The sequence below is a fragment of the Siphateles boraxobius genome, unplaced genomic scaffold (assembly GCF_051911475.1).
Source record: "Siphateles boraxobius isolate OS27281-9 unplaced genomic scaffold, OSU_SipBor_1 119, whole genome shotgun sequence".
In the NCBI taxonomy this organism is placed as follows: Eukaryota; Metazoa; Chordata; class Actinopteri; order Cypriniformes; family Leuciscidae; genus Siphateles; species Siphateles boraxobius.
The window spans coordinates 375,376-401,722 of NW_027508721.1; the positions used below are offsets into that span (position 1 = coordinate 375,376).

Here is a 26,347-nt window from a genome sequence, read left to right on the forward strand (position 1 = left end):
GTCTGAATGCTATGTAAAATGAGCTTCAGATACAACTTGCTCATTTATTGCAATAAAGGCAGCTTACTTTCCACTTCTCAAATAATGTCTGGACCAAAAAAACATCAGAGGAGGTCCAGATGCAGTACACTCACAGGAAATGACCAGGGTAAGTGTTCTGTTATCAGAAAAACGTGACCCAAACGTGTGCACATACACTCATTAATCAGTGTGAGAGAGGGTTGGACAGAGTAAACCACTGGAGAGGAAACTACACTGGATTCTTGATCTTGTTCTACTTCTTCAAAGAGATCAGAGGAGATACTGGGACAAAACTGGGACAGAGGCACTACAGATATTAGGAAATGACTTTCCTGACTGATAAGCACAGATGCCTTATCTTAGTAATGGTCTAACGTGTGGGTGTATGAGAATGAGGTGACTCATGATGAGCACACAGGACCTGTTTACCTCAGATTAACAGCACTTATCCAATTAAGGTCATTTAGTTAATCATGTTAATTAGATACTTTCCACTTCCTGAGAAATTACAAACCCTAAAAAAGAAGAATTTTAAGGTAAATGTATAATCCAAAAAGACAGTCTCACAACACGTCTCCATTTTTGCCTGCTTAGGATAGGGAAACTGATTTTTTTCTGAGCACCAATGCTGGTCACATACTATAAAGCAGGTCTAAAGTGACATCACCCTTTAAATGTCATGCCACACCACTGAAAAACAGGTTTCATTTGTTTGTAGTCACGCCAAAACTCACAGGACCTGATAAGAGCACCAGTTCCCATACGAGAAAAAAAAAATTCTAACCATTTTCAAAGTTTAACGACTGAGATATGGCGGAGTTCTTTTTTTCTTTTTTTACAAGGTCATCACTTTAAAAAGTATTGTGATACTGGTCAGGGCTGGAATATTTGTTTGGATCCCTTTGTGATTGACTCTCCTTTGAGAATGGGTTGGGTTTCACGCCCTGCAGGGCAAAAGGAGTGTCCTTGGAGCTTTTCATGCTGAAGCGAGAGGTTGATTAAGACAGTCCCACCCTATCACAGGGCTGTCGTAACTTGTGTTGGAGATTGTTATGTGCGCATTAATTTACTAGCACTTGCCTGAAACATTCCACACCATATGTTCGACTGCCATTTGTCAGATCAGTAGCTCAGAACATTCATTTGAAGCAAGGTTGAAATGAGGTTGGTTAAATGAACAGCAGCATTACTTTAAAAAAAAAAAAACCTCATTAAGATTTATGAAGACATTTACAAGTCATTGAAATTTGGCATTAGGGTTAAATAATGAAATGGAACAAGAAAACGTACTGAGTGTGACTAAAATGATCATTTAATATTGTTTTCAGTGTTATAATTACTTTTTATTAATACAGTTGTATTAAGTATTTGTATTATTATTTTTAAAATACATTCATTATCATTGTATTTTGTGAATCATAGTGTTCTTGAATACATATGTGGGTGAGACTTTGGCTGACTTTGAGTGTGTGCAGGAAGAGCTAGACTGAAAGTATGTGCAGTTTCCATCGAGGCATAGCATAGGGATATACATTTCAATGTTAATGGGAACCATATGTTCCACTTTTTTGGTCAGTAGTATAAAAACCGAGCCTCTTTGTCCAGAGGACAGGGAGAGATGACAGAAATGCTGGAATGGAGACCTTTGTTTGGTCCATTGTCACTCCCTCCTATGCTTAAATAATATGGTAAAATAAATAAGAGGAGATCTCTTGGCAAAATAACTGGGGTCTGTGTCCCGTGAATTAAACAACAAAAGGGGAAAAGCATGATTTTCAAATCTACACTGAGTAAAAAATCTATTCTATAAATTACACTTTAAATTCTATTCTTAACTAATTAGTTTTAGTGTATTGAAAACTAAAATTAATCATTTTAAATGCTACATGCAAATTAAGCATTGCATGTAGTGTGAAAATGGGTATTATTCACTGAGATTTGCTAAAGAATACATTTAACAATGTTACTTTTTTTAAAGATTAAATTTAAATGAGTGGTAAATGATGGCAAATGTAATTGAAATGAAAATAGGGCAAATGAGCAAGTATAATTAAATATTCAATATCCAATAATTTCTGATTTTATTTAATTTTAAAAAATCCATCATGGAAAGATAACACATATGGTACATTGAGAATATCGATACAAATAGAAACACGATACACATATACAGTAATAGACTACCAAACTTAATTGTGAAATTGCACACTTTATTTAGAAAATGTCTATTGTTTTATGTACTGTACAGCTAAGTATAAATACAATATTCTTTAAAACATTTTTACAAAACAAGGACATTCATAAAAGGAGGTTTTGTCAGATTTAGCTCAATTTGGGGTACTCATTTGTTTTTTTTTGGGGGGGGGGGGGGGTTATGAGGACTCTACAGACTGAAGTTTAAAAAAAAAACATAAATTAGTATGATTTATAAGCTGTTTACCTAATGGAGACCAAAATGTCGTACCTATAATGTCAAAAATCTTAGATTTTACTATCTGACGAAGGACTTTCGCCTGGACCTGATGACAATGCAGTGCTGAAGTGCCAACTAGCCTCTCCCTATGGAGGATCCCTATACCACTCTACAGATAAAGCGTTGTGGAATTTTTCGGTTCACGTACCTACCCAAAGTGAAAATAAAATTCTGCATCAAAATTTATAGACAAGACAAGTAGTTTGTTTAGGCATGGTTTGTAAGGAATTACAAACCTGCCCACATATATTCAAACGCACATAACTACAGAAATCAATTCTTAACGCGCATGTGAACGCCATCAGCGTCTATCACAGGTTCGCGTTTAAAGTCTGTTTAGAGAGAACGGTGTCGTCTTAGCGGCCCTTAATTTAACAAATGATCATTTAGACGGAAGTGAATCAATCAAAACTAAAGTTAGCTGGAATTTTTTTTTTTCAAGAACCACTATAAAACCAAACCAATCTCTGTTACCTAAAATTATATGTTTATCTCTGTAAAGCTGCTTTGAAACAATCTACATTGTTAAAAGCGCTATATAAATGAGGATGACTTGACTTGACTATGCTTGTGGGGTTTTTTTTGGAACCACACACACACACACACAATGATTAGCTCTTGCAATTCATTTGATTAAATGTTTAAAGTAGACTGAAATTTCAGAAAGAGAAAAGAAAAATCTATAAGTAAAAATTACCAATATTACAAAATTACCACATTACCAATAGACAGTAATGCATGGTTTTTGATCTCGTATGACTTTGAAGATGGGAACACCTGGCACTTTCACTCTCTCTCTTTCTTTCACACACACAGTGATGCACGTACACATGAAGGACGCCCAAGCAAATCAAAGCAGGGACATTTGTCATGATCAAGCGCTGTCTGAAGACGCACAAGGGAATTCACCAGGAGTCCTGCATGGTGCCCATGGCGACTGGGTGACGTGAGGGCTATTACAGTGACAGTCTACTGAAAAATTTACAATGGATGCAATGAGACAACTAGCCTCAGGTACTGATCCCGGCTCAGGTCCCGATTTCTGACCTGAAAGCAAACCCACACAAGAAAACACATTTTCAAAAGCTTCACCTGCCCATGGAATCATAAAGGGCAGCAATGCATTACGATCTTTATATGATTTGTTTTTGATATTGATTTTCAAAGGCTGCATAATACAACAGATAACCAGAACCCTTATCATATTTTTATGGCCTGTGAGGGTTATACTGTATGCACGCTAAATCCAAACACGTGTTGTGCGTCTATACAACACGGTCTGTTCCCTACCCAGAGTTCAAAGCACCTGATCTGCATAAATATTATTAACACACCACCTGTCTCCATCTCCTGATTGTTGGGAACTGCACAGGCCTAGAGGTAACTTGGGACCAGTAACTATGGAGACATTTGCAACCCGAGTGTTACTTGCCGACAGGAAAGTGGGTTGGGGAGACAATGATTTTACATAAAGCAAGAGCCCATGCAAATGTAGCATGTTTGCATGTTTTCATACAAAACATGCTTGGTGTTCATCGTCTGTTTACAGTAGTAAAGAAAATCTTACACATCAATCCTGACGAAACACACAGAGAGAAACAGAAAATCTATGACACCAAGCAACGCAATCCTTCCCAGTTCCCACAGAAGAAAGCTTTTCAAAAGAAAAGGATTTTATGGAGCTGCCTGTTACACTGAGATAAAAGAAAACTATGGTGGCCCCATTAAGTCAAACAAAGGACCAGCAGTCAGGTGCTTGCCTTTTGTGATAAAGTACACCATTGTGTGAGAAATCCTGCAGGCTTAAAGGTGTGCTCACTATTTAAAAGTAGTTTTATGCTACACGGAGTGGGTTGCACTCTCATTGGAGCCGCCTTTAAAATTTACAATTCTTTTTTATGGAATATTACAGCATTTATTTTAAATGATTTATCCATGCACATCACTTTTTTTAATTCATGTGCCCTCGTAATCTTTAATCTGAATAACTTCCCCTCCCTCTTGAAACAACATCTCTTCTTTTCTTTGATGATGTGTTTACAGGCACGAGGGCGGGACATCCTGTCACTCACATGAGATCACAGCAATAGCGAACCTCAGCCATCTAATCATCCCATCAATTCGCAATAGACCAAATCAAGTCCTGCCCTATACTTTTTTCCCCTTGCGGTTTTACTCAGATATACATCACAACTTCTGTTTCATGCCGAAATATAAGTAAATAAGCTAGTTTTACTGTAAAAATGTATGATAAAAAAACAAACTTATGCTGGGTTAAACAAACCACACAACTTGCTAGGTAAGATTAGCCCAATGATTCAATTAAATAAATATGTATTTGCCCTGCAGGTTTCAGATTGAAGCATGACACTTTGTTTACAGCGTGTAGGTTACGCGTTTCTTCCAGTATCTCAGAGCGGCTTACAGTATGAACTCAGTCTCTGCATGTGCTGTTTGTTTGGGTTTCTAATAACATGCATTTAGGAATGCATATAATGTCTGACGTGCTTTGTGTTTCATAGCGAATTGTTACTCCGTTATCATTTACATGTGTGGAGCGAGCGGGTCTCAAACTCCATCTCTGCATATTCTTTGAGTTTGGGTTGCTTAGATCGTTCATCATGCGCAATTTCAGAAGATTTGTTACGTAAATCATTTACAAACCTAGGCCAACACAGGAGAATACATCAATAGGTTTCTAAATATGCAAACTGTTCATTGCAAGTTTGCATGTTTTGGTGTCCACATGTTCTAGTTAATGCTGTAGTATTTCTACCGTAAAGAAGTGACTAAATATTAAAGACTAAGTGGACATTTTAATGAAATGTTTGGCCAATATTAAACAAGGATTTGATCATGCTGTAAAGTATAACAACAATCATCAGGCCGTAGACGCCCTCTCCTGGCAGGCATTTGTTAAAATTTGTAATGTACATAATATGATTATGTTCATATTATGTATATTACATTATGCATTTTAACAGTGTTGTATAAATTTATTTTAAGTCATTTTAAAGGCTATTATTGTTTGCATAGGCCTATTTTAACCACAAAAATATCTGATTACTCGATTAATTGTCAAAATAATCATCAACCGGTTACACGATTACCAAAATAATCGTCACAGCCATAGATTAAGTAAAACATTTCAAAGTGTATTGTATTTTCTAGTATTATATTTAGTCATTTTCATTCTTAAAAATAGTGTTAAAATATTGTCTCGTTCTCGTGAACCTAATATTGTATATTGTTTCATCTTGTGAGTGAAGAGTATTGTCACACCCATAATAAATGCATAAGAAATAAGAAAAACAAATGGTTACAAATCCTCATAAGACACACCAAATTCAACAGAGTATCCTAGCGGGATGTCATGGGTCTGTATGAGTGCCCTTCACCAGTCCAAATAGAATAATTGTAAGTACAAAATAAAATGTACAAACAAGCAGTGCCTGCTGGAGAGATGAAACTGAGAAAACTCATAGCTCTCAAGCTACAGATTGAGGATAAACAGCAAAACATCAAGCACAAACAGGACAGCTACAGTGAAATGCAGCAGCCAACTGCCTTAACCATCAAGAATAAACATTTGTTGCGATTGAATCTAAAAATGTAATTTATGAAACGGAGAAAAACATTTATAGGTGGGAACAAAACCCAAAAGCAAACACAAAAGTCCATTTGAGGGAAAGGGTAAAAAGAGAAAAACAACAAAAACAAAATGTAATCTTGTGTGAAAGCAGAAAAACAGGCAAAAAAGGGTAAAAACTAAATGTAATTTGAGAAAAAAAGACAAAAGAAAAAATACACAACAAAACCGATACCGAGCCACAGCAGTTGATAAGTTTCATACATCCACGTCGGTGTTGTCGTGTAAATGAACAGCAAGAACGCATTAAAAGTTTTCTGTTTTCAGTTGAAAGCGGTGTCGTGTAAGCAGCCCCAAATAACTAATGATTTTTACAATGGAAATGAATAAATCAAAAACTTACTTAAGCTAGACAATTACTTTCTTCTAGAGCTGCTGTACAGCCAAAACTATCTTTGTTGCATTCATTTCCTGTTATCACTGTTAAGCTGATTTGAATCAATCTGTATTATAAAAAGCGCTATATAAATGAAGGTTACTTGACTTGATTATATATCAGCCCAACACCAGGACGAAGAAGAGAAGGCGAACAAAGGCTTACTGAAGGCACCTTTAAAATGATCATTGACCTTCTCTTGGCGTTAAACTTAGGCTATTCGAGTTCAGGATGTGTTCATGATTACCAATCTCGTAATTAAATCATTTTCTGATAATGCCTAAGGAAACAATATAAACACTGTCCTGACATGATTCGGTTATAACAGGCATGCTACATCATTGTTGGCTTGCTAGCATTTATCAAAAGGTGTGGGATGTTTACATGTACCAAATGAGCAAAGGCTGTTTGTGTATGAATCAAAGGGGAAGGGCAAACCAAATGAGGCAGATCGTAAAAAAATGATAGAAAGAAGAGGGAATGTTTTCACACAGAAAACCCTCACGACATGGTTTGTCTCACAAAGCAAAAGACATGCACGCATGCTCTAGTTACACGAGTCAGATCAAACGCAGAGATGAGAGACACAGAGAGTGCTTTTTGAAGTCTGAACGCTCTTTGCAGTCCCATTGAGACATTTTTTTCCTGTTACCATTCAGTGCCACTCTTTCACCTGGAGTCTCTGATGATTTAGTAAACATGATTTATGAATAGAACATAATAAACCAGAAATTAGTGAAATAACTGCAGGCAGGGATTAAAAAATTGTTTTCCCAGCGTGACATTCATAGTTAAAGTGATATAATAATCAGTCACAATTCCCCCAGCATTCCCTTATAAGTCTAATGTCACAGCTATGAAGGTTCTGTGTGTGTGTGTGTGTGTGTGTGTGTGTGTGTGTGTGTGTGTGTGTGTGTGTGTGTGTGTGTGTGTGTGTGTGTGTGTGTGTGTGTGTGTGTGTTTTAATCTTCAGCACAAGACAAGGCTGAACCAGACAAGGGGCAAGCAGAGGGGAGGAGCTACGGCTGGAATTGTATATTGAAGTTTAGAAACAATTTAAAGCTGTTAATCTGTCTTCTACTGCAAATCAACATAAACGTAGCATAACATCAACCTGAAGAGTTTCTCCTTTCAAAAACCATAAGATCCATTATATTCAGCTTTGCAGCTACTGGAATGCATCATGGATAAACTTTGAGATTACGCATTTCAGAGTTATTGAGACTATATCTATGACAGGCAACTGTGGGGATGATAGCTAGCATACGTCAGTGTTTCCCAACCCTGTTCCCGGAGGCACACCAACAGTGCACATTTTTGGATGTCTCAGATGTGCAACTTCTTCACTTGTTGCTGAAGAATAACATCACACATAGGGATCTTCTTGTGTATACGAACAGCCCTCCTCCCTACAGAGCATTCTTAGAATACTCACACTGTCATACTAAATCTAGCAGTAATTTTCTCAGACCCTCCTGCTGTTCTGTCATATGTCCGTTTCTTACCCCTTAACTTACATTTCTGCTCATCTCCCCTTTAATTTTTATTCCCACCCTTTGATAAAGTTTTCTTGACTGTCTCATTTTCAGTGTATAAATGTTTGAATTCCAACTTAGTTGAGCCAATCCCAGCATACACACTGCATTACATTACATAAAAATGATCCATGTGTAAAATATAGGTGTTTCCTGTATGACCAACTTCAAACAAAACATCTGTTGCATTTTTCATATCATGTCAACAAAGAAGCCAAACTTGGTACACTACACAAGAGGAAGATCTTTAGAATGGACAATGGACTGAGTATGAGAATAAATAACTAGGTAGGTTATTAACTATGTGGTTATGTAAATAACTAGAGTTTTGTTTTAGTAGTCATGGCTCCATCAAGAGTCCACGCATGTTTTTAACCTAAACCAATCTGTTCATGTTCGGAATGGATTAGAAACAAGGTAGCCAACAACGCCGTTTTCGAGCAGAACAACACAATAACCCGGTAGAATACGCTTTTTAAAAAATCATAAAACATATATGAATAAAAGAGCACCAACATAGACAGCATTGTAAAATAGCACATACTTCGCCTTTAATGTCCAAACGCTTTTTTTCTTCGACACCTGTCAAAACTTCGACAAACAGCTCCGTATCCCTGTGTTATATTCCTCTGTCGTTGAACCAATCATAATAGCCTACCGTCTCTTTTTCGCTTTCATGTTTCATAATCGTGGCTCAGTGCAATTCGCCGCGACAGTTCTATTTATCTGTCAGATTTCACTCTAAAGATCCAGAGAGCTCTGAGGCCACGGTTCTTGCTCGGTCACCTGAGCGTGGATTAGAAAGGTGAGCTTCAACACGAGCCCCGCCCCTACTTTCTAAACCGACCCGAATTGGCTGCTTGGGCGATTGCTCACTCCTATTTGAATAATTTATTCGTCTCTATCTGTGCGTCTTAAAATAAATAAACAAATAATTACAGGTAAATAACATTAATAATACTGCGTGCGTAGATACATCCCAAGCAATGGCGTATAGCCACAAACAGTAACAATATATACATGGGAAAAAATTGTACATTTCTTTTTTGCAAATAGGCTATATGTCGCCATATAAATAAAAGTAGATTTTAATGCCTTGATTATAATTGAGTATAATGTATTCTGACCTGATTCTAACACACTCTTGTTTGAAGTCTTAAATATCGAAAATATTCAATTATGCCACATCTTCAAATTTAGATGAAACGTAATCAGTAATTAACATTATTACAAATGGTTCCATCCTATAGCAGGTCTCTCACACAGCTACAGCAATATGTATTCCCATTTTTTAATGTCTTATCGTATTTCAACTGGTTTTGTTACCCTTCACTGGGTTTCAGCTTTAATAAACATTTAAAGTGAACAATATTGTAAAAAAAAATATATAGGCCTAACATATGAAATTCCTTTGAGTTCCTTAAAGGGTTAGTTCACCCAAAAATGAAAATTCTGTCAGTATTTACTCACCCTCATGTTGTTCCAACCCCGTAAGACCTTCGTTCATATTCGGAACACGAATTATGATATTTTTGATGAAAGCTGAGAGCTGGATCACTCCTCCATACTCCTCCATAGGCTTCTTCAGGGATTGAAACTTGCCAGCCCCGAAAAGTCATTAAAGACATCGTTAAAATAGTCCAAGTGACTACTGTGGCTCAATCTTAAGTTTATCAAACGACTAGAATACTTTTTGTGCGCAAAAAAACAAAACAAAAATAACGACTTTATTTCAACTATTCATTTCCTTCTCTGTGGGCCTCGAGTCAGTTCACTAGTGTAATAGCGTACGCTTCTGTTGTTGTACATCACACAACATGAGGGTGTGTAAACATTGACAGAATTTTCATATTTGGGTGAACTATCCCTTTAAGAACCACAAAATGCCATGTCTTGTCTTTTCTCTGGGTACCAGCCTAGGGCTATTGCCCACCAATACCTTTGATTAAGTCAGAAGCAAAAGGGAACATAAACATTATTTAACACTAAAGTGGTAAGAATTCATTTAAATAGTAGCCTATTCAAAATCTATTAGTAGAGGGTTGTCATAATAATAGAAAATATTATAGTATTATTATCATAACAGGACACTAGTTTATATCATTCACTATTTACTATAGTTAAACATAAATCAAGAGAATGTAAGTTTATTGAAATTAAGTTGCCTAGAGACAGATGAGTTGCCAATTTGCCAATTTTCATTGTTGTGTTTCATTTTCCTGCTCGTTCCTGTTGTGTGTGCTCAAACTGGCAATGTTATTACAAGCTATGAGGGAATACAGCCTTACAATGCTAAATCTTCTTAAAATGGTCCACGACAAGAAAAGATATGCCGCATTAAAGTATCTCAGAGTAACAAATTTATATAGGCTACCCAAATTTAAGTAGGCTACAAAGTAATTTTCCTTCCCTCGGTGCTCCCCACTCCTGCCCAGTTAGTGGCGCTAGTAGGCCTAAACCAAATACCAACTGCGAATAAACGAAGAAGAAATAAGAACAAGAAGGGCGAAGAAGACTACGTCATCACTTGCGCCGTAAATGTGTCTCAGTTTCTTTTAAAACTTTTGAAAACAAACAGTATGGCTTCGGGAAACATGATGGAGATTAATGTAACATTAGATAATGTCTCACGAAGAAGGTATAAACAAAATATCTAGTTGATTATTGGGTTTGTCGATGTAATTATGTTGTTGGATATGGTAACAAATTTGACAGTGCAGACTTGGAACTCTCTGTTAAGAAATTATGAAGGAAACCAAATAAAACACCAGTGTCTTATAAAACAGGAAGATGGTGTAGCAGTGATGGGCTCATGGGAGAAACGAGGCTTAGTTTTCGAACGAATCAATAAACAAATATCTTCGCAAAAGAATTGACTAGAAACACGCACGCTGCTGGCGACATCTGTTGGTTAAAACGTAAATGTGACAACCAAGGAGAACAACCCAAACATGCATGCACACCTTTTACAAGTCAATTAATAATATTTTAATTAAAAGTGTATGCTATTAAACGTAATCATTACATAGCCTACCATTAAGTGTCTGTATAATTTGTCTTTTGCTCATTTGTAATATTTGTTTTATGTGCTTTAGAAAGGGCTTGGCTATTAAAACAATTGCCTACTGTCCCTTTTTATGATACACGTGTGGGTGTTTATTAAAATTCACTAAAACTGAAGTTACACTGTAAAAAATATGTTTTATCATTATTTTAGTAAACGTGTATTTGCATTGGAAAAATAAAAAGTCATCTTTTGAAAGTAAGTAAAAAAAAAAATTATTATATATATATATATATATAGGCCTATATATATGAGTTTATTTTTACAGTATACCTGTACATTGTAAAACTGACCTAAATCAAGTAACCATTGAATGAAACCTGTAGCGGCGCGTTACTGTGCTGACAGGGGACACTGCTGTACGCAAACAAAAAATTATACAAAATTGCATAGGGCAACCAAGTTTCATTGTTCTACTACATCATGCAAATGAACATCGTTCCAAGAACAATAAACTGCAAACATTGAACTGTGAATACAATATCTATATTTTTAGTGCAATCTGAAGACAGTCACGTATATGTGTCACCAATCCCTTAGGGATGATTTGAATCAAGAAAATACATAGTTTTGTTTTTAGGCTTCAAATGTGAAACACAGTTGTTATTGTATTGATGCATAATATCACTTTAAATTTATACTATAATAATAAGTTTACTTAGAAATGAATGCAATTTGTAAAATTATGGGTCCAAATCAAGTGGTGATAGCCAGGTAATTTAGGAATTCACTGCCAAGTGAACCATTACAAAAGACAATTGTCTCCAGGTGATCATGAGTTGTAGGGAAACATACTGTTATAAATTTAGGTAGGTAAATAAGTTGTTTGAGTTACACAGTTATTTAATATGTAGCCTATGCATAATGAGTATAAGCCAATGTGGCTATGTCGTTAATACGGGGATTAGTTCACTGCTTGTTCACATTGACCTGTGTGTATTTTGTAAGGTTTAGGAAGAAACTTTGCTTCATTTATTCTACCACTGCAATCTGGTTAAGTCTCTTTGGGAGAGCTTGGGTTGTTATCTTTCTCATTTTGTCACTTTTCATTGAAAGATATATTCTTTTATTTTTCTGGGAGTGTCTATGCTATTGATAATGTTGTTAATTTTTTTGTGTTGCATTGTACATTTTTTATTTACAAAAACAAATGAATCAAGACTTTGCCTAGATTTGATGTCTTTATTGCTGAGATTTCCCTTATTGTAAAATCTCTTAAAGGGGGGGTGAAATGCTGTTTCATGCTTAGTGAGTTTTTCACACTGTTAAAGAGTTGGATTCCCATGCTAAACATGGACAAAGTTTCAAAAATGAAGTTGTAAGTTTGATGGAGTAATTTTGTTCCAAAAATACTCCTTCCGGTTTGTCACAAGTTTCGGAAAGTTTTTTACCGTTCCAGTAGGCCTACACACCACATAGAGACGTCCTGCTGTAGTCGTTGCTTCTGCTGCTGGTCGTCTTCAATCTCAGCCTCGGGATCTGATTCTGGATCAAAAATGTATGGCTGAATCTGATTGTTAGCCATGGTTTATTTTCGGATGTCACTCACAGCTTCCAGACGCTCTCAACGCAAAAAGCTTCGCGCGCTCGTGTCGTGATTATTTAGCTCCGCCCACACGGTACGCCTCCACCCGCTCGGGTTTTTCCGGAAAGACTCGGTACAGCCTATCTTTCTTTTATAAATATAATAAAACTAAAGACTTTTTGGAGATATGAAGGATGCAATACTACTCTATAGGTACTCAAGATTAACATGAGATTGAGTGAAACTGAGCATTTCACCCCCCCTTTAAACTCATCAATAATTGAGAGTGAGGAGTTGTCGTCATGGTACAGAGCCCCTCCCCTCGATATCACGGGATCTCACGGGATTCTCACCCTCTCCGCCATGTTGGCAGGATTCCGGCGGCAAAACAAGATTGTTTACGTGTGTTGTTAACTCGGTAGTAGAGGAGGTTCTCGCAATTCCACACTGTTTTACCATGCCTGGAAGTCACTGCTGCGTTAAAAACTAATCCAGTACCTCACACGATACATTTGGAAAACATAGGAAGAATGGAATACAGTTTTTTAGGTTACCGAAATGGACACAGCATCAGGGAGAGCAAGTCTGACCTGACGAGGAGACGCCGGATTGCTTGGTTGGCTGATGCCTTTGATAAGTTGACACTGTTTGCTGTGCCTTAACGAACATGTGCAAAAGTGTTGTTTGAGTGCCTTGTTCATAACTTTTTTATTTCTTGAAATAAATGCTTGAAACAACTTGATATGGCTTAACAATATTTATCGAGAACTGAATATATATGTATTTTTTTCGGACAACATACGTTTCATGGACAATATAAGTAATAATAATAAAATAACAATACTGTTCTTAGTGCAAAAGAACAAATATCTTGATGCTGCTTCTCCAAATACTGCTGTTTTGCGCTTGGTGTGAGCTTGTTCCTGTAAGGTCCCTTTTCTTTCGCCTTATTTTTTTGCATTTCTTTACTTTCTTTCCTTTTTTTCTCGTATTCGTAGATCCGTCTCTGTCCCGCCGAAATAATAAATGCGCAAAAATGAAAGAGCTCTTGAATGTTTAGTCGCGCTTCTGTGAAGTTCTGATGGCGTTGCCCCTGGCAACCGATAGCGTCTCCTACCATCATGGCGGACCGGCTCAGACCCCGCCCACATCGGCACGTGACTCCTCAATCTCAATATATTCAAGTATCCGCTTCCCCCACACCCTCATTTTACGCCATGGACACACGGAAGACGGCAAAGAGGAGACACTTCTCTGGAGATCGAGACCATCACCATCATGAAAAATTATTGTTAAATCAAACAACAATATTGTTGATGATAAATTCAAAGTTAATTGTATTTTTTTTTTCAAAACGCTATAAATCCATCCATTTTTTGTCTAAAAAAACAACAACAAAAACAACAAGAAGAGAACATGCAACATATAATCAGGGATTCATACTATAAATTAATATAAATTAAATAAGTGCAACTGCATGAAATAAATAAAAGCCAATCAAAATAAATAGTAAAATAAATTAAATAGTAAAAATAAAATAAATATTTCCAATGTCACTTTCCAATATTGTCCACCACATAAAACAAATAATTTAAAAATAACACACAAATACAGTCCTTAAATACAACAATGTTAAAAATACATTCAAATCATTTAGTAACACATTTAGGCTAATAGTAATTCGTGCCGAACTTGAAAAAAGTAATGATAACAATATTCAGGCCTACTATTATGCTACGTGTTGTAGCCATTAACTAAGTGCATTTAGTTTCATATTTGTTAAAAAATTATAATGTTATTTTTTCCCCATCTATGTTGATTATGAAAAGTGAACATAGGCTAAGATAGGGTGCGCAATATATCGGGAGACATGCTCAGACATGATTTTGGCCACTTAATTAAGTTTTGTTTTGTAGAAAGCCTTTCTTTAAAGTGAATTTCGTTTTTTATAAATTGTATCTTAATTTTAATATTTTTTTCATCAACCAATTGCCTGGATTTAATAAATAAGAAGCAAATAGCAGACATTATAATCATGAGTCATGACATGGAGGCGCGGGCGCGGTCCCTTGCATTGCACGTGAACTGGAGCGCATCTCATCACAAATTAACCGAAACTCAGTATATGCCTCACAGACATGAGAAATATATCTATAAAGAAAGCTTGAAATGTCTTTAAACGAAACATTTATAAACGAAAAGAAATAGGCTACTCTCTCTATAGGCGCATTCACTACGGAGATGGTGATCATCAATTTCATCTTTGCAGACACAACACTAGTTTATTAATAGAAATAAAATACAAATTTATTTTTAAAAATGGCATTTATCGTGTTTTGGAAAAGAGCTCCTCATATCTTTTAGTTTGTCAGTGCGTTTTGTGGTGTTAGGAATTGTTTTAGGAATTTGTGTTCCTAATTGTGTTAGGAATTCGCATTTCCGCACTAACTCAAAACGTGCGTACATGTACACCACCTCCTGACCTGGCGTAGGATTTGAGCGTGCCGTACACCAAAGTCCATATTTATAAATATCAAAGTCACCGTGGTTTTGGGTGTACGCCAGGTGTACGCTGAAAATTTGGTGTACGCACTTTTGATAAATGAGGGCCAATGACTTTATTCTCGATATTTAATGAGTTTATTCTCAAGATTGTATTTCGAGTTTTTGTTCCTCGAAATTTAACTGTCAAACTGTCCAGCTTCCCTTTACTCCATCACTCTTTCCAATGTCCTCTCCTGTTTTTCTTTATCTTTACTCCCTGTAGTAGGCCTACTCCACAGGATGGAGCAGATTTCACTCGCCTGCAGGGTTCAGTGGAGCATTACACTCACCTTTAGTCCTGTAGGCCTTCCTTATCCCTCATCGCAATTGTGTTACTGGCGAGAGAGAAAGAGAGATGGTAATAGCTTAAAATAAAATAAAAAGTTACAAGCAAAGTATGTTCTGATAGAAGGTTCTTACAGGAATTTAGAGTTTAGCCTACATGTTCAGTCAGCTGGTCATTATTACCATGGAGTTGTGAGACAAAACCCCAATAAAACAAGTAACAGTTGTTATGATAATGCCTTTTTGATAAACATAAAGTTTCTCGAAACACAATGACTTTATTCTCAAAATGTAATGAGTTTATTCTCAAGGTTGTATTTCATTTTTTTTCTCGAAATTTAACGATTTTTTTCTCGAAACACAACAACTTTATTATCGACATTTAATGAGATTATTCTCAAGATTGTATTTCGAGTTAATCACTCGAAATTTAACGAGATTAATTTTGTATTATAATGACGAGATGGTTTTATTTTTTTATTATTGCTTGGCCCTAATCCTCTTCCGTACTACATTGAGGCCCAAGATCCAGAAATCTTTTCGGTGCAGTGTAATGCTTCCTGCTTGAGAAATTGTCTCATCTGGGTTATTTTTACTCAAAACCTGGTCAAGCTTTACCACAGATAAAGGTTAAGAGACCAAAATTAAATTCAGAATATACAGAAAGTGTCATAAAATCAAACAATATTACCATTGCTGACTGCCTTTAACTTGGCTGGAAATCCTAACAACTTCTACTGGCAGACAAGTGTTTGATGTCACAAACCTTTCCTGATGCAGCAGTGTAAGACATTTGAAATCTTATTATGATACACCATAAAACTTAAAAAATGTGTTACTGCTTTACAACTTTATCAGTCTGTGCTGTTAAGGAGGACCCCCAGGGGACGTTGGGGAATGTTGGGGTGGGTGATGACTTGGCACAGGCCCTGCGTGATGATCCAGAATGGACTCTCCTAGGCTACGTTCACATTTTCAGTCCAAATTCAATTTTTGTGCATATACGATTGAAAAATTATCATATTTAGCTAGTGAATGGCCAGAAATCACATGAAATGAGATTTTTAAAAATCCGTTTCGAGCTACGTATTGCATAAGCAAATTTTTTCAAAACGCAGTGCAGCTCCACAGCAGACATACAGCTAAGCGCCTTAGCTCACTCATTTGCTTGTGCTGCGGCAACTGCACGAACCTATGGCGAGTCGGCTAGGATGCGCAAACCAATCAGGACGCTTCGGGCCCGCGTGCGTCAGAGTCCACCAGAATGGGCGTGGCTCATAGCTAAATAAGCCCCCATTTCGCCATAGAATTCAGGTTACATCGACTGAACCGATCCCCTGATCAAAGCACAGTAGCACGGTGAGTTACGCAATACTCGTTCCCTACTTTCGGGGAACCGAGGTTATGTTAATAACCGAGGCGTTCCCTTACAAGAGGTCTCTCGTATTGCGTAAGTTAGCTTACGCTAAGGGAACCCTTTCAAAATGCTGTGCGTGCTTTAAAAACTTCGTCCCATACTCTGGCCTAGGGCCAAGCACCCGAGGCTCATAGAAGAGTAAAGTTATGAGTCCTAATATGGCCAGATCAGTAATGAGCACTTTAGGAACATACCCGTGCCTTGGCTTAAGGATGGCTCTGGAGTCGTTGGGCACGAATTCAAGGCAAGAAGTGCTCACTGAGAGTGCTTGCAAATCACCCACTCGCTTTACTGATGCCAGTAGACTGAAGTGGCTCGAAACGGGCCCCTTTCATGGCCTCCAGACCGAGGAAGGGTTCCAAATAGGTATAGAGGGAGGTAAAGGCAGGCTCAGCCTTCAGGCCCCCTTGAGGAAGCGCACGACTAGGTTGTTTCTTCCCAGTGATTTCCCGGCCACGTGAGTGTGAAATGCTGCTATGGCCGCCACATATACTTTGAGCGTGGAGGGGGTGCAACCCGCATCCAAAAGCTCTTGTAGAAAGGAAAGTACCCTTGTTACTCCACATGAGTAATGGTCCAGGTTCCGCGCTGTGCGCCAGCTGGAGAACACTGACCATTTTAGAGCATACAGACACCTGGTTGAAGGCGCTCTCCCTTCATTAATGGTATTTAGCACCTTATCCGGAAGGTTCCCGGATACCTGTTGAGGGGCCATATATGGAGTATATATGATACAAGTCGGGACGGGGATGCCAGATTGTCCCGTTCGCCTGCGTGAGGAGGTCTCTCCTCAGAGGTATCGGCCATGGGGCTGATTTCAGCAGCTGAGTCAGCTCGGAGAACCATGACTGGTTCTACCAAGAGAACTGCACACTTCCACTCCCTGATCCATTCGATGATCTTAGGTAGCAGCGTGACCGGCGGGAATGCGTACAGTGGGCGGCGTGGCCAGTTCTGGGCCAGTGCATCCCTGTCTTTGGAGAAAAATGTTTGGCAACGAGCGTTGTCTTCTGAGGCGAAGAAGTCGACTTCTGCCTCGCCGAAGATGCTCCATATCATCTGATCCATTTGCGGGTGAAGAGACCATTCCCCTGGGGGGACATTGTCTCTGGATAGCATATCCGCACCCTGGTTCAGAATGCCTGGGACGTGCGGCGCTCTTGGCGAGCTCAGGTTGAGCTGGGCCCATAGCAAGAGGTATTTGGCCATGGTGTGCAGGTTGCCTGACCTGAGACCGGACCAAGACGTGGTGACCTTTTATATAGCCTCGTTTTATTATGTTCACCACCCATTTTGATATTCCGGGGACGGCTTCCCAGGCCTTGGCCCGCATAGCTAGGGGTTGAATGAAGTCTGGGGACGGTCCGCTTTGTGATAGGGACCCAGCCGCCGGGCTGTTTTGTGTTTGTGATACTGTAAGAGCATTGCTTACGTCCAGGGGTGCATACTTCATAGTGGGCAGACAACCTACATTCATCACATTTCCAGCGTGAGCTGGGGGGGAAACTGACACTGTGGGAACAGTGCTTATGTGTAGGGGTGCATACTTCATAGTGGGCACACAATCTACATTTATTACATCTCCAGCGTGAGCTGGAGGGAAAACTGATACTGTGGGGAGAGTGCTTATGAGCAGGGGTGCATACTTTATAGTGGGCACACAATGCCTACATTTATTACAGCCAGAAAAGAGGAATCTTTTCGTGCTTTATTTTGGTCGCTGTTTGTTTACAGGTGTGCATATTTTAAACTCATTTACTGCAATATTTAAGAGGGGACTGGGAGATGTGTGAAAAGCTTTTTGGAGTTTGGTCTGGCCTTGGCGAACTCAAACACTCTCTTTTCCTTCCTGTCACCTATGAAGGCTTTCGAGGCTTCGGGTCCAACACAATCTTGGGTCGGGGTCCCCGTCGCTCTGCTGTCGCTTCGTTGAGCGAGAACGGTGACAGACTTAAAGAGAACCAGCGAGGGTGTTTCTCTGGGAGAGAGCGAGGCACGAGGGGACTGGGCCGGCATGTGCTCGCTCGTGTTCATCTGCTCTGACATCCTCTGTGCGAGGCGCTTTTTCTTGTGCGGCTTGATCAGAGGAAAGGAAGGAGCGGGAGGCGCGGGGTCGTCGTGGGTGAAAGAGAGTGCAGCTTCCGCGTGGTCACGGCTGTGGACAGGATGTGACGATCTCCGCCGAAGAAAGGGCCTCTGCACGAGGCGCAAGAGACCCGAGGCATTTGCAACAACGCCTAAAAATTGCTCTTTTAGAGAAGTGAGTTGCAAGGGCGAACACACTTAGTTGCTTTAAAAGGATAAAGCGCCGGATGGCACAGCAGAACAACAGGCTGAAGGCGGCGTCCAGTTGAAAACCAGAAAGCCGGCGTCCCCAGAGCTGCTTAGCAGGTGGCTTGTTCCGCTGAAGGCTTTTCGACGGCGGCGAGGCTTCTCATCCGGAGGTCAGCGAAGTGAAACTTGCTGAAGGAGATTAAATCTGAATTCTATAGCGAAATGGGGGCTTATATAGCTATAAGCCATGCCCACTCTGGCAGGCTCTGATGCGCGCGGGCACGAAGCGTCCTGATTGGTTCTCGCATCCTAGCCAACTCGCCATAGGTTTGTGCAGTTGCTGCAGCACAAGCCAATGAGCGAGCTAAGGCACTCAGCTGTATGTCTGCTGTGCAGCTTCACTGCGTTTTAAAAAATGTCCTTCAATATTCTCGAGAAAATTAGTTTTCACATAGCGTAAGCTAACTTACGCAATGGGTTACTTCAACCGCTGCCTGTCCCTTCGAGACCCTGGTCCCATATCGCACTAGATTTTATTACCGCCCTCCCGCCCTCCCAGGGTAACACGGTCGTTTTGACTGTGGTGGACCGGTTCTCAAAGGCGGCCCATTTCATTCCCTTGCCAAAATTACCCTCAGCTAAGGAGACAGCGTTGACAGTCGTAGATCACGTCTTTGTGTCCAAATTTTGGCGACAATTTTGTAAGTTGCTGGGAGCGACTGCTTATCCCCAGAGCAATGGCCAAACCGAGAGAGCCAACCAAGATTTGGAGAGGGTGTTGCGATGTTTGGTCTCATAGAATCCTTCCTCATGGAGCCAACAACTGTCAATGGTGGATTACACCCACAACGCGTTACCAGTGTCATCCACGGGCCCATCTCCGTTTGAGTGTAGTTTAGGCTACCAGCCACCAATTTTTCCCAGTCTGGAATCCGAGGTCGCGGTCCCCTCCGCTCACGCCTTCGTCCAGAGGTGGCACCGCACTTGGACTAGAGCCCGTGAGACCCCCCCCCCCCCCCCCCACACACACACATATTCGGTTAATCGGATTCTGAACTCAAGACGGAGGGGACGCGGATTCCAGTACTTGGTGGACTGGGAGGGTTACGGTCTGGAGGAGAGAAGTTGGGTACCTGCCAGAGACATCCTGGATCACTCTCTTATTGATGATTACAATCGACAGGTAAGGGAGTCTGGGAACGCCAGGAGGCGTTCCTAGGAGGGGGGGTACTGTCACAGTTCACAAATTCATTGTGTCCTTCTCGTCTCGTGTCATTGTTGTTATGTGTGTGTGTGTGTGTGTGTGTGTGTGGGCGTGACCTGAGCCATTTCTCCTGATCAGCATCTCAAATGATCCTCGTTAGCAGCGCCAGCTGCAGCTCATCCACTACTCATCAACACACCTTCAAATACCCACTGGTTTCTCTTCTCCATTGTCAGATCGTTGTTTGATGTCCTCTGTGCTGTGTGTCTGATCCCGTTCCTGTTTCGGCGTTTCCAGTCTCGTGCTTCGGTTTTCCTGTTCAGTGTTTCCCCGTGGATTTCGTTCTGTGTCTGGATCCGTCTTCACCTTTCACCACCACACTTCGTCTCACCACCTTCTTTTCCGTGTTGACCATCATAAAGTATATTATTATTAAACTGTCTGTACACTTACAAAGTTCTCAGTGCTTCGGTTTTTATGTAGAGACCCTCATTAAGCTACCGTGTTAGTGTGGGGCTATTTTGAGCTTTGTTAGTGGTATTAACTAGCAATCTCTTTTTACTTAATATAGGCCCATATACTAGCGTTATAAGCTTAAAAGTTTTTAGGGATAAAACTCTTTACACTCGATTATCATGAAAACAAATCCAAGAGAACAGTCGACTCGGTACAAATGTGTTATTACACCCCAGGTTCATTTTGCGCCGGAGTTCTCCTTTAAGATGTTTATCAAAATTTAATTGAGGGTCAAGGACCAATCCAAGATATTTAAAATCTTTTACCAATTTTATAGTTGTATCTTGCAAATTAATTTGAACATTTTGTTCCACATCTTGACTTTTAATAGAAAAACACATTGCTACAGTTTTAGTTGAATTTAGTACCAACTGATTTTGAATGAGCCATTTACTGACCTCCGCCATACAAGTGGTCAAAACCTCCGCTGACTGTTCCGGTGACTTAGCGGGTGCATAAAAAACAGCATCATCCGCATAAAGTTGGCAATTTACATCCGGACAGATTTGTGGCAAGTCATTTATAAAAAGACTAAACATCAAAGGTCCCAGCATAGAGCCCTGTGGTATACCCCTTTGAATGCATAGTGGTGACTTATCCTGATCAACACGGATGTCTGTCCTGAAGATAAGATGTAAACCAGATAACTGTCTCAACAGAAAAGTTAAAGGATGTCATCTTGGATAGCAGTAGGCTATGAATGACCATTTCGAAAGCCTTTTGATCTAAAAACACTGCTCCTACCACCTGACTCCTATCCATGGACTGTTTTAGATTTTCAATCAAACAGCAGTTTGCAATTTCGGTTGAATAACCTGGTCTAAAACCAAACTGCTGTGGGTGGAGGAGCTGATTGGTTTCCAAGTGGTCAATCAATTGTGTAGCTACTACTTTCTCAAGTACTATTGATAAAACAGGCAAAATGGATATAGGCCGATAATTACACATACTGTCCAAACTTCCTGCTTTGAATATTGGTATGATGATGGACTTTTTCCAATCTGAGGGAAATTTACACATTCTTATTGACAGATTAACTAGATGTGTCAATGGTCTTAACAGGACACAGCTGTATTTTTTTAAGAAAGCAACAAACAATATTAAAAATGTCATTTGATTTAGAATTGACTAATTTTGCAATAATTGATGTCAATTTTGTTTCATCAACTGTTTGGATGTAAAAACAATCTGCTGAAGCAGAGGGAGCTGGACGATTTAGGTTTTCAGTTGTTGTAAAATCTTTACACAAGTCTTCAACTGATTGTATAAAATATGAGTTAAATTCGTTTGCCATTATGGCCGCATCATTCAACTTTCCACAGAGAGACCATAATCATAATCGATTTCTTATCCTGGCCTCTGATGGACAACATTAATATTAAAGTTTTCTTTCCTTTCATTTAGTACTGCAGTCATGGCATGGAGTCACATAGGCTACAAAGGTAAACAAATAAAATATTAATCTTATTTTAAGTGTTTTCTAATTTCTTATTTAATCTTATAAATCTTCTTTAATCTTATAATTATTACCTTTTTTATTATTAGGCTAGTCTTTTCCGCCCTCTGCTAAACAGCATGTACAAACGCGCGTGCACAGCACACTCATCTGCTTGTAGTCTCAATGGTACGTGCTCGTGCAAAGCGCCAAGCGCTGTTCAGTTCATCAACAGTTCCCGTTTAACAGACACACTTAGGTCTGCGATAACTCAAACTATACAACTGACTTTTTATTCAAACAAAACATACTGTTAGAGTTTGTTCAGAGAATTCAGACATCTTCTTAGTTTTGTTCAATATAGCCTACGCAAGTTAAAGGTCTGGATTTTAAACACGGACATAGTCGTTAAACTAATGGCTGAAGCACGGAATGATGGAGATGAAGAATTTCCAAATGTTTCTATTACGAGGAGAAGAGATTCAACAGGTAGGACAATTATTACTGTTACAATTACTTCTCTAGGTCTCTGTAACAGATTTAAGGTTCTGTATTTTCACATCACAAAACTGTTATGTTTTGCGACTTTCTGAAATTAAAGTGGTTCACGCATTTTGCAGACATCGGACAAAAATTTCACAAATTCACCTGCCATTACTTTTGAAAATAGTCCACTTTATTAATCAGAGATTATCAATATAATATTCTTCACGCAAATGTACCATTACATTTAAATTTTCTCTTTATTTGATCAAAATTATGACATTGTTGTATACAACTTTTTTGTTTTCGCAACTTGGTCCCTACTTTTTTGTCAACATACCCTTAGATATTACATGAAACATTATACAATCAATAAATATCAAAATCATCTTTCATCCTGATAGTCATCTTTCCATATTTTTGGTTATTTATTTACAGGCTATATATCAACTTAGTCTATTTGTGTTTTTTAGACAATTTCTCTCATTTTCAAATTCTAGTAGTTAAGGCTACACCAGAAAATATAAAAGTTGGCTTCTGCATGTCTGTAATAAATTGTTAACACTACTAGTTAAAAACCTCCAATTAATTCACTCATTAAAGTGAATGCAAATTAAGACAATATTAATAATAAATATTTGTCACATTGTTATTTATCCAATGGTGCTGCCGACCCATATAGTGAGGAAAAGGAAAACACATTCTGTGAGAAAATTGAAGGAATTGCACCCAATCATTATTGGCCTATACCTCTGGTTCATATTCAAGAATTTTTTTTAAATGTATTATTATTTAGTATATATGCAATTTGTTAATAACATTGAAAAAAATCAGAAAGTAAAAACTGATCTGTGGAAAGTTCCTCTTGCTCTCGTCAGCATTAGTCTGGGTGTATATCAGTGAGTCAGCTGTGAGTGGGAGGAAAAACAGCAGGTTACAGCTTTTCCCCTATGTTGACACACAACAGGTGACACAACTGAGGAAACACGAGGCAGCAGTTGTGCTTGCAGCAGCCAGTGTGAAAGAATGCCACCTGTGCAGCGTCATATGTGTGTCTGGACATTTGGCATACTCAACATATTAAACCGTCTCACATGTTGTTCAGTCTTTCATATGATTTTTTTTACGTTGGTCTTATGGTACAAAAACAAAAGTTTTGAACCTTGAAGTTGAAGCATTGTTTATAGAGAAAAATATGAAATTGGTGTCAGTGGGTTCATGTCCTTATAACAAGTGTCTAAAGCCTTCCTACTTCATGCCTACCCCTAATCTCATCTACTCATAGGCACCATAAAATTAAAATTGACAATTCTTATATTACATTTACATTTAGTCATTTAGCAGACACTTTTATCCAAAGCGACTTACAACTGAGGACTAAAGACAAGTCAAGGCATTGTGAAGAGGCAAAAACAACGTGCTCAAAATACAAAGTTCAGGCATTGCTCAGAGTATAGCATAAGCCAGACAAGGGAGGATTTAAAGGAAAAGGAATTTTTTTTTATGTTAAGTGCTCATGGAAGAGATGAATTTTCAGTTGTCTGAAAACTAATCTCTTCCGTGTTTTTTATATGGAATATTGCAGTATTTATTATGAAGTATTTATCCATGCACATCATTATTTAATTTTTAATATTCATATTTCTTAAATCACTTAATGATTAATCTTTAATACTTAATCACTTAAATTAAAATAACTTTCCCCCTCTCTTGCAACAACATTTGTTCTCTTCTCTGATGATGTGTTCAGCGGCGCAATGGGAGACAACCTGTCACTCACATCAATAGCAAAATCCAACGAGCCAGTCATTTCCCGATGGACAAAATCAAGTCTCGGCCTACATTTTTCTTGTTTAAAGTTTTCTTGTTTTTTTTTTAGTTTTCACATGGATATACAACACAATAGGGAAGAAAAGTCGATTGCAACTTTCGTTTAATGCCGACGTTTCAAAATGTCCCTTGAAGTCATGATGAAATGCTCCAGTTTCAAGATGTTCCAGCAGATTGTTATCATAGCATTATCTACTCTCTGCATTGGGCAGCACCTGGCAAGAAAGTCCCGTTTTCATTAAAATTCTTTAACCGTATAATAGCTCAGCATTAGACTACACAATATTAGTTCTGGCCCTTGAATTTGATTGGTTGAGTGTTCTGATATATGCACTTCTAGTGGTGGTGATTTTTTTATTGACTCCTTCTGCATGTTACATTATTATTCCAGTAGGTGGCGACAAGTAACCGTCTTTGAGTAAACCATTGATTATTCACTTATCCAATTCAACAGTTGAAGAGTGATTAATTCAGGGGGAAAAAACACCACTACTGTGTTTTTTCAGAGATGTGAACTATCATACAGGACAGGAGTTTTACCTACTTTCTTTAACACATACAAACATGAAAACAATAAAACACATCTGTTTCTCCAACAAAATCAGCCAATCCTCTTATGCCTTTTTGCATCTTATGATGTTTTTGATGATTTTTAATTGTGGCCTGTTTTTCTAACAGGGAAATTGTGCTGTGTTTAATTTGACTGCAGGTTTACATATTGTATTAATGTTTAATGTTTTGTTTGCCAGTGCATTTTGTTGTAGCTCATAGATAATCATTAACCCAACTTACTTAAGTAAATGTGGGTAAAGCTCCAAAGCAAAGGATTCCTATGGGCTGGATACAACATATTTAAAATCAAATAAAGATTCTTTAGTATGTCCAATAACACACATGGTAAACTTGTCATTCAGGCAAGCAGTTGTTCCATCTGCTTGGAAGGTAGCTACAGTTGTCCCAATTTATAAATCTGGAGATAAATCAAATTTGAAAACTTATAGGCCAATTAGTATCCTTCCGATTATATCTAAAGTAGCAAAAAAATGGGTAGCTAATCTTTTGACTAATCATCTAAATAAGGGTTTTACTTCTTCATATCCAATCCAATTTGATTTTCGCAGTAATTATTCAACAGATTCAGCAAACTGTTTGTTTGTTAAGCTAGTGAAATGCTTATTAGATAAGAATGACTTCTGCTATGACTAATATACAGGATTGGCTTACAAGGACAGGTTTAGTATTGAACAAAAAAAAAATGTGTGTATGATGTTTCCAAAACAGTTAGTAGAGATGACACATTCAAATGTATTTCTGAGAGGGGAGGAGTTTGAAGTTTTTTAAGAGTTTATGTATCTTGGGGTTAGTTTGGATTCTACTCTCACTTTTAAAAGCCATGTAAAAAAGTTGTCTAATATTGTAAAATTTTATTTTAAGTACATTAGGCCACTCTTGACAGTTGGTGCTGCAAGGTTGTATTTATATTCAATTATTTTTTCACATATCCAGTATAGTTTCAATAGTTGGTCATTCACAGGTTACACAACTCTAAAGTTAATAGAAACACTGTATAAGAAGGCGTTAAAAGTGTTGGATGAAAAAACACTCTCATGTCATCACTGTAAAATAAAAAAATAAACATAATTTATTGAGTTTTGAAAATTTAAAAAAATTCAATTATGCATGTTTTATTTTTAAGGTCTGGCATGGGCTTGCCCC

The 26,347-nt window shown here is 38.4% G+C and overlaps 2 protein-coding genes across 4 annotated transcripts in view; one reads left to right on the top strand and one right to left on the bottom strand.

Annotated features, from left to right (window-relative positions):
- fhip1aa (FHF complex subunit HOOK interacting protein 1Aa) overlaps window positions 1-8,886 on the bottom strand; it is a 37,339-nt gene extending 28,453 nt beyond the window's left edge. Inside the window, exon 1 of one of the 3 annotated variants that reach the window (XM_077203175.1) lies at window positions 8,599-8,854. The gene's annotated coding sequence lies outside the window, so the exon portion shown is untranslated. Of the gene's footprint in view, window positions 1-8,598 lie in introns of all 3 variants that reach the window. The other 2 variants (XM_077203153.1, XM_077203164.1) reach the window with 2 other exon arrangements.
- Window positions 8,887-22,478: 13,592 nt separating this feature from the next.
- sh3d19 (SH3 domain containing 19) overlaps window positions 22,479-26,347 on the top strand; it is a 45,781-nt gene continuing 41,912 nt past the window's right edge. Inside the window, exon 1 of the mRNA XM_077203217.1 lies at window positions 22,479-22,807. Coding sequence (XP_077059332.1) covers window positions 22,735-22,807 — 73 coding nt within the window. The 5' untranslated portion in view covers window positions 22,479-22,734. The remainder of the gene's footprint in view (window positions 22,808-26,347) is intronic.